This window comes from Otolemur garnettii, unplaced genomic scaffold, assembly GCF_000181295.1.
Source record: "Otolemur garnettii isolate 467f Iridium unplaced genomic scaffold, OtoGar3 scaffold00031, whole genome shotgun sequence".
Lineage (NCBI taxonomy): Eukaryota > Metazoa > Chordata > Mammalia > Primates > Galagidae > Otolemur > Otolemur garnettii.
The window spans coordinates 17,798,401-17,808,234 of record NW_003852426.1 but is presented as its reverse complement, the minus strand read 5'-3'; the positions used below and the strand labels follow the sequence as shown (position 1 = coordinate 17,808,234).

Below are 9,834 nucleotides of genomic sequence, written 5' to 3'. Positions count from 1 at the left end.
ATAAGCTGTAATGTTAGATTTTATGACATACTAACTTTCTTTATAAAGATGGACCCAAGTAACAGTTCAAAATATCTCTCCCAAGTTAGTATGGTCTATTTGGTACAAAACCTGAGTATTTACAGGATGATAGAGCTTGTCAAAGTATCAAATCTTACACTGAAGTTCTGAAAAGTTTTGTTTTCTTAATATTAACATTATTAAAAACTAGGAGGAAGAACATGAATCAAATCACAAAATAATGAATTGCGTAACATTTGAGATTATAAAATAAGCAGAAAAGTAAAGCAGGAAAGCTGGTGCTTGTGTATTTCACATGTGCTGTAGTTTCTAGGCACAAGTTAGGGTTAAATGAACATTTTTAGATTCCTTGGGCCTAATGAATTTAAAATAAACCTCATATTTTCCCAAATGTGTTTAACAATCCAATATATTTAATTTTAATTCCTTTTATGAATCCTATAGTGCAAGCAATATAAAATATTCTAAAAGCTGAAGAAATTATATTGATTATTTCATTAGTTATTACCATATGCATGGGTGAATAATCTGGTTTATAGGCAAGAAACTCCTATGTCATCACCCACAATATAAACAGCACTGCAGACAAACAGGCACGACAGTGTAATCCTGGTAAGAGGCTAAAAGTAAAAACACACACACACTCTCTCACCAAGTTTATATCCCTTATGCATTGTGGGAAAAGTAGTGACTATAGTTACTAAAAAGCTGATTTGTCCCTCTCAAATACTATATCTTACAGATTTTTAAAGATATCACCATATTTATAGTATAGATCTCTTTAAAAAATAATATGAGTTTCAATATAAAAACTACTATGAACTTTCTTTCCTTTTTATACAGATTCAGTAGTATTTTTAAGCAAACAAATTTAAAAAAAGTGTTTGCAATCCCAGCACAGTAAGAAATAAGGCCTCTTTTTTTATTGGCAAAACAAAATATATATATATATGTATATATATATAAATTCACCCTCTACTTTTTTATAGATATTATAGTTCATACAATCGTATTTCTTTATCACAACACCAGCATTCATAACTGCTAAGTAATAAGTCAGCTGAAGTTCGTAGTGTTGCCTCTGAATCCCTGGAATATTAAGAACACACTGGGTCCACATCACCTCAAGAAGACAGGACAGCTTTTTTCAGCTTCTCTATTTCCACCTAAAATACAAAACACAAATTGAGAAACAAAATATCCTTACTTTAGTAAAGTATCTTTATTTTACTCTATATAATTAAGATATAATCATACTTTCAAGCATCAAGATTTTTATTTCCAAATCTAATTTCCTGTGGTGTAAAAAATATTGTTGAATCAAGATTCAACAGAAGAAAATGTCACAATGCAAGTTCTTAAACAGCAGTGATAACAGGAAAAAAACACCTGCAGTTCTTTCAGCCAGAACGGTGTTAAATAATGTGAACATCTGAAAGGACAGCTATAAGAAAATTCGTTCTACAAAGAACAAAAGAATCCTTGAAGCCAAATTACTGATAAGAAATGTCCATGAATCTGTAATTAAGCAAAAAAGAACATTATAGAATAGTAAAAAGAATAAACAAAGGATTCATTTAGTATAATGTTTTTAACTAATTACTTATGTGATATTGAAAAGTCACTTAATTTCAATTTCCTTATCTGTAAATAGTATGTAATAAATCAAATTCTCTTTAAAGCCCAGCGATACATCTCAGGTTCAGTCAATGCCTTCTGTGTATTTCCACCTTTACACAGAAGGCATCTTTCATTTAACTGAAATTCATAACTTCAGGAACTTAAAAAAGGAAATTAGTTGATGAAATTTTCACAATAAGGACACACAGTATTCAATTCTGACATATTAGAAATGGCTAAGTTGATGCTCAAAGACATGAAATACCTCGCCAATATTCCCACACTTGTAAGTAGCACACAACTTATACTGGAGTTCTTGTACTGATTCTCTTCCCAATCCTGTAATATTTTGATCATCTTGACCTTTCACCATTCAGAAATATCTAAAATCTTGCCCTCCCCTGATGGGCACAACAGTGCACAAATCATTACATGCTTTGGCTAACTTCTGACAGGTGGTTCGTTATTAAATTATGAAGACTTTCCTGGTCAAAAGCTTCGTTTTGATAGGCTCACAATCTCCTAAGGAATTCTTATCATCCAGAAACAGTTTATTAATTTCTGGATCTATCCTGATGTGATTCTTTACTAATATGACTGTTTCAGCAGCACTGGATTAGGAAAAGCCTCCATCTCCAGGTGAATTGAGATTAAATACTTTAATTTATCATGCACATATGTTATTATCTTTCTTCCAAAGAACATTAACCAACTATATCAATTTTAATGGGAAAACAGTAAGAAAAAATAACTGGTAGAAGACAAAGTAGGGGGAGGGAAGGGCGCCACTGCATACAAAGTCACTAATACTGCTTACAAACCACTACTTAACTGTCAGGCAACACAACTGCTAGACATTTTCTTCTTGCACTTTCATGTATGTTGTTCATTTTTAGTCCTTCTTATCACTCCCCAGTATAATTTAATAATGTATAATGTTAACATTATAGTAGTTCAAAGTACTACTTTTACTCTCTGGAGAAATATCTTTCTCTTTTATATATGATCCTAAAATTTTAATGCCTTAAATGTGCTTTTACAAATACAGGGGGGTAAAGCTTTGCCCACTGGGAAAAAAACAAAAAAATTATGATACAAGTGAGTAGCTAAGTAACAGCAGATGTGGAGGAAATAAAAAAAGCATTGAGAATCACAAGTGGAGCCTGAGGATCTGACTGCACTGTTGCAATCTCATGATCAAACTTGAATTGATGAGAAGTTGTTTCTTAAGGATTAGCAAAGAAAGCAGCTTCTTGAGATAGAATCTACACCTGGTAAGATATTATGAATACAAATGAAATGACAACAAAGGATTCTGAATATTCCATAAACTTAGTTGACAAAGCAACAGGATTTGAGGACTCCAATTTTGAAAGCAGTTCTAACTCTGGGTAAAATGCTATCAAATATATAGATGGCACCACATATGGAGAGAAAATGTTCATAAAGAATCACTTAATGTGCAAACTTCACTGTTGTCTTATTTTTGAGAAATGCCACAGCCCCCCACCCCTTCAGCAAGCACATGTAAGCAGCCATCAGTGCTGAGGCAAGATCCTCCACCAACAAAAAGATTACACCTTGCTGAAGGCGCATGATGGTTAGCATATTTTACCAATAAAATATTTTTATATTAAGGTATATACATTGTCCTTTATTAAGACATAATGCTAGTGCACTCTTAATAGACTACTTCATACTGTCAACATAACTTTTATATCAGTGGGAAACCAAAATAATGGTTGTGACTTGTTTATTGTGACCCTCACTTTACTTCAGTGGTCTCAAATTGAATCTGTAAAATGTCCACGTTAAGCACCTACCGCTCAAGGAAGAACTAAAGTCCCTTAGGAGGCAAGAATCACATTTGTTATGACTGTATCCCTTGTGATTCAAATACTGCCTAAAAAAGTTTAATGCTCAAAAAATATTTACTGCATAAATGACTGGAATGTGACAGGGAGTTAACAAGAGATTAATTAAATGGCTATGAACCAGAAAGGAGTATCCAACTGAGGTAGGACAGCTTAATTTGTACTGGAACCAACCACCCAGTCACGCTGCAAAAACATGTACAATTTACACTTAAATCTCTATAGTGGAAAAAATTAATTACCTCTAAATTACTTCTCATTTCCTTCTCTACTTCTAAATCTTTTCGTAGTTTTTCCAGTTCTTTCCTGAAAATAAAGTATTTATTGTTGTTAAATCTTTCAATTAAGCAATCTACCTGACTAATGTTAACAAGCTGTCTAGAGTAATAGCAATGTTGACTGAGAACCATTTCTGAACAGTGCCATATAACACTTACAAAATAAAGTAAAACCCTGGTAAGCCTACCTAAGGTAAAGAAATTAAGTGAACTGAGAGAAGCTCATGATAAAATAAGGAAATAAATAATACCTGGCTTTTCAAAGCAATTTTACACATTCAGCTATAATACATGTTCCAGGCTTGACATCCAGAACCCAACAAATTTAGTAAAATAAATATCAACACATTACAATACAAGGCAAATGACAATTTATCTGGTAAAATATACTGGACTTTAAATTTCTTTTTCTATGTTTAAAAATTAGGGCCAGGAGCAGTGGCTCATGCCTGTAATCCTAGTACTCTGGGAAGCCAAGGAAGGTGGATTGCCTGAGCACAGGAATTCAAGACCAGCCTCTGTTTCTAAAAAAAAAAACTAGCTCAGCATTGTAGCAGGCACCTGTAGTCCCAGCTCCTTGGGAGGCTGAGGCGAGTATTGCTTGCACCCAGGAGTTTGAGGTTGCTGTGAGCTATGATAGCAGAGCACTCTACCAAAGTGACAAAGTGAGACACTGTACCAAAAATAATAATAAAAATCCAAAAGCTAAACAAATTAAAAACTCCAATAATCCCTCTACCTCAAGTCATGTTTTCTCTTCCTTGTGTTCTTTCTATACAGCTTATATAAATATAAGCATATTTTTATGTTATCTTTCCACAAATTATTTTAAAATTGTCCATGCTATTAAAGTTTCATATTTGCAATAACTGCTGTTTGACATTCAAATATCCAGGGTTTTATCTGTTGTATTTGTCTTTCTGGGTATAGAAAGAAGCAGGAAGGAATGGGGATTTTACTTAACATCATATGTATGTTAACACACCATATTTCTAAACCCCAAAATGTCAACATTCTCAGTCTCTTTAAACTAGAAAAATTCTCTTTAAGAGTACTACAGAAGTAACAGCTTGAGAAAGTAAAAAAAATTCACCAAGATAGAATATATGTGTATAAGGAAGGAACTTTTAAAATTATTCATATAGTTAATATTTGAAAACTAATTCCTTCTCTGGCTTTAATAATAAGAAAATCATTTCTCCATATTGGAAGTAGATTTTTTACTGCTTTCTACTGATTATAAATTTCAAAGTAATAATAACTCGAATTTACCTAGTGCTTATTACAGTATATAATGTATAAAGTGTATGTATATCTTAGCTAACTTTCTATTTCCTTAAAGTATCCCTAATTTAAATAATGCTTCCTCTTCTGGTTATCCTATAATTAGTGTTTATTACACATTAAATTAGATCTAAAGATTTCTAGAATATCTGTCCTATTTTGTTTCCATTTGTAATAGTGTTTCTCTATTTGCTTTTTGATCTGATACTGTCACTCTTACATTTTTATTGTTCTTTTAAAAAATGTTTACAAATGTATAATTTCTGTATAACATCCTCTTTTCTTTTTATAAGACTAGAATCGAACTATATCTTATTCTGAAACTTTTCTACTGAAGACACAGATTACTGATGTATTTATGTCAATCCTTCTATGCCAATCTCCCTCAATTTTTAATGACAGAGTCTATGTATTTTACCTTTTAATACTGAATGCATATGGATTATTTATATATTTACAGGCTATAAAAGATAAAATACTAAAGCAAAAGCCTAAGAATTCCTAGTGAGCTTAAGAAATAAAATATTACCAGTAATTCCGATGCCCCAAGTGACCCTCACTTTCCCCTCCTGTCTTCCACAGGAAAGTTGTATGTATGGTATTTATTATTCACTTGCTCTTCTTTTTAATTTTACCACATACACAAAATAGTATTTTCTGGTTTAGTATACTTTTGAACTTTATATAAAAGGAATAATATTGTATATATGCACCTGACCTGTTCCTCCCAATTTTTAGATAATTCATGTTGATACGTATAGTCACAATTAATTTATTTCCACTGCTGTATGCTGAATAGTATTTCTCTGTTAATACACCAGCATATATACGAGGTGGCCATAAAGGTCGTGTATAATTTAAAAATAGTGATTGCACATGAACTTTATGGCCACCCTGTATATACCTATTCTCCTGATGATGTTCTTTTTTTTAAAAAATCGCCACCAATTTCATTTTTCCAGAGGAACTCATGTTAAAAATACCTTCTGGATAGGTTTCTAAAATATCTATGTTTTAAAATACATATAAATCAGAAATATTTTATTCTTTTGCTCATTTAAAAGTACCTACAGGCAATGTGTATATTTAAAATAGTACTATTGTTAACAAAAAATGTAATCAACAAATCAGGAAGAGTTCTCTGATACATGGGTGATGCTCTTTAAATATTGCTAAATGAACTTACAGCTTATAATATGTATGCTGCAGAATCTGTGAAAAAATGTTCAGAACAGATAAGCTGAAGGAAGCAGATTCAAGAAATACCTATCATGTATCAAATTACAAACTCTGTGTCTATAAGATATGTAATGTATAAACTTACATAATACATTTTTAAGTCGTCATTCAAGAGGCACTTTTGTTTTTATCAAAGAGACAGTAAAAGTGTTCTGCAAACCCCAAATACCTCATGCTGTTAATCTCAACATTGTTTTTACTAAGAATCCTAGGCCAGATCAGAATTGAAAGAAGCATAACCAGGCTCAGAGGCAACATGGCCTCTGGCCGTAACTTTTACATCACATTCCAAGAAATCCTTGTAGAAGGGAAGTGGAAAACACTGGATGAGCACCCTCACCCTCAGTTCAATTAGATTAGCTGCTCTTTGATCTGTTTTATCTACTTTACAAAATTATGCTTAAAATGTCAACAAGTTTTAAATTCAAATACTACTGGTTACAGAAAATGTCTCTAAACCAACAGACAACACAGTGTTTTGAGTTCTAGATCTGCCATTTAAGAATGGTGTGATCTTAAGTAAATACCTTTACCTCTCTGATCTTCTATTTCTTCATTTAAAAAAAAGAGAGGGACTGCCCGATGTAGGTGATCTTTCAAATTTATTTTAGATCTAAAAAGTCCCTAATTTTCAATTAGGGTATGTCTCACCACATACTGTATCAAACAAAAATTTCCAGAGTTAAAAGAAAGACAGTAGAAATCATTTACCATGACGCACAGAAACAGTGATCAAAATCCTCTAATAAGTCAGTTCACTGTAAATACACAGATATATACCAGATCCAAAATACAATATGGCTTTCCTGGTCTTTTCAAAGCTATTTAACCCATGTCTAACCAGAAAACCTCTACCCGAAAATTATAGCCACACATGTACCTTTTCCATGATGGAGCTCCTAGAACCATTTTTTTAATTCAAGCATTTTGCTAAAAGGAGAAAAGTGCGATTAATAAAAATTTCTTTGAAAACACATCTGTCTATACCAGAGACTTGGCAGATTAGATCTTTACTTGGTAACAGTTTGAAAGAATTCTTTACATATGTGTTAAGTGGTATTCATAAGAGCAAACAAGGGCTACTTACCCATGATCTTTTCTTAGTGCTTCTACAATGCTCAGCAATTCAATAATCTGGGCTCTAAGTTCATCCAGAGAATTTTTTTTCCCATCATCTGTTTCTAGTTTAGCTTTGATTTCTAATGGAGTTAGGAAAACAGGTGTATTTGATTTAGAAGCACTTGAAGGTGTTGAAAGGTACACAGATGGCTGAAAACATAATAAAAAATGTTTTTCCAATTTTATTTAAGTTCAGAAGACTTTAACAGCAAGAACATAAACAAATAAAGTAATACTTCAAGATAAATAGTAAATTTAGAAATTCAAAAAGCAGTATGATGTTCCTAACTGGCAAAACCACCAGACTACCAAATATTAAATATGTAATCACTAGCAGTTTTTGTGGAAAATGACAATGGCTTTATTAAAAAAAGAAAAAAAATCCATCATCAGGTGTATTTTATGGATGGTTTGCCCAGGGTAGCTAGAAGGAAGTATGTACCAACATTATTAAGATGCTACTTTGTTCTTCCCCATTAAATTCTTAACTGTTTAAAATATCCAAAGAGTTTCTTTCGTTCTTTCTTTCTTTTTTTTTGAGACAGAGTCTCACTTTGTTGCCCTTGGTAGAGTCCCATGGTGTCATAGCTCACAGCAACCTCAAACTCTTGGGCTCAAGCCATCTCCTTGCCTCAGCCTCCCAAGTAGCTGGGACTACAGGCAGGTACCTGCCATAATGTCCGGCTACTTTTTTCTTTTTTTTTGGAGATGGGGTCTCACTCTTGCTCAGGCTGCTCTCAAACTCCTAAGCTCAGATGATTCATCATGCCCAGCCACAAGGAGTTTCACTTAAGGCTCGCCACCTGTGGCTCAAGTGGCTAAGGCGCCAGCCATATACACCTAAGGTGGTGAGTTCAAATCCAGCCTGGGCCCGCCAAACAACAATGATGGCTGCAACCAAAAAATAGCCGGACATTGTGGTGGGCGCCTGTGGTCCAAACTACTTGGGAGGCTGAGGCAGGAGACTCGCTTGAGCCCAGAAGTTGGAGGTTGCTATGAGCTGTGATGCCACGGCACTCTACCCAGGGGCACAGCTTGAGGCTCTGTCTCAAAAAAAAGAGTTTCACTTAAAAGTAATTATGAGGAATTATATTATTAAGTTAATGAAAAAGGAATTAAAACAAGCCTGGCATTCTTTTGGCATTTCACTAAAACAATAGCAAGTCACTCTAGTATAATTTCAATAGACTGATGACAGCTGAGAGAATCAGATTAGATATATTAATAAACCGAAAAAGCAGCCAAAAATGCCCTGAAGGAAAACTGATGAGGAATTTAAGAGGAAACATGACCTTTTAAAATGTGTGTCAACTGTGATAAAACCATGCATGCATGGATAGATATATAATGTTCTGGCACTCATTCCAGTATGCACTGAATGCTTAATTACGGTGCTAAACACCAAGCCAGGTAAGAAGTATACAAGTGATGATTTCTGACCTTACCAGTGTATGTTTTGAGAAAATGAAACAGATATACAGATCTGTAACTTAGATCATATAAAATATGTAACATATATTATTCATTTAAAATAATTTAAGCTACTCTAAAAAAGGTGTGCAAAGAACACTGTGGCTAAAGTTTAATAACTCAACTTTCAGCAAGAATTATTTGATGTCTTGACAGAAGAAATGATTCTTAAAGAGCACCTTAAATTCCACAATTGTGATGTTCACACAGAATTTACAAATTACACAAATCTTAAACCACAATACACCTCACCTTTGAAGAATAGCATGTATCCTTTTTAAATTCAGACAACTTTAGGTTGGCACTATCTTCTTTTGGTAGCTTCAAGATTTTTTCTGGGCTTTGAGTTGGCTAAATGATTTTTTAAAAATGAAGAGACAGAACAGACCAAAGAAGAAAAAGATAATAAGCATATTGGTAATAGAACAAGTAATTTTTATGGCTTTTTTTTCAGCTGCTATTGTTCTTTTATAGGATATTACAAACTTTCAAGCTGAACAACACATATGCGTATCTTGAGGGCAAAAATGGCTTGCCTCTTAGCAACAAAGATTTTCTCCATTTAGATAATTTAAAAGCACTACTACTGTATATTAACATTAAAGTACCACCACTATTCCTAGCAATGTAGAAAAGGCATTAAAAAATGTATGCATTTAATGCTAAAACAAGTACTATAAATACACTGAATATTTCAGGTGAAAACAATTTTCTCAATCCTTCCTAAAATGGGTACCTACTGCTCAAAAGTTGGACGGATAAACTATCGTTGGACAGATAAACAGGTTCTCTCTTTGACCCTGTGTTCTGTCCTCATGACAATTGCTTATTTCTGATTCTGCAACATTCCATTCCAGACCCTGCTGAAATGAACTTATCTCTCTCCCTGTATCTCCCTAAATACCAGCATCTGCCACTTGAGTATAACA

At 33.3% G+C, this 9,834-nt stretch overlaps 1 protein-coding gene across 1 annotated transcript in view; it reads right to left on the bottom strand.

Annotated features, from left to right (window-relative positions):
• Window positions 1–297: 297 nt before the first annotated feature.
• The window catches only part of CD2AP (CD2 associated protein), a 118,164-nt gene continuing 108,627 nt past the window's right edge, over window positions 298–9,834 (bottom strand). Inside the window, exons 15-18 of the mRNA XM_003789249.3 lie at window positions 9,158–9,256; window positions 7,404–7,585; window positions 3,758–3,821; window positions 298–1,187 (exon numbers count right to left, since the gene is read on the bottom strand). Of these exons, the coding sequence (XP_003789297.1) occupies window positions 1,146–1,187; window positions 3,758–3,821; window positions 7,404–7,585; window positions 9,158–9,256 (387 nt within the window). The 3' untranslated portion in view covers window positions 298–1,145. The remainder of the gene's footprint in view (window positions 1,188–3,757; window positions 3,822–7,403; window positions 7,586–9,157; window positions 9,257–9,834) is intronic.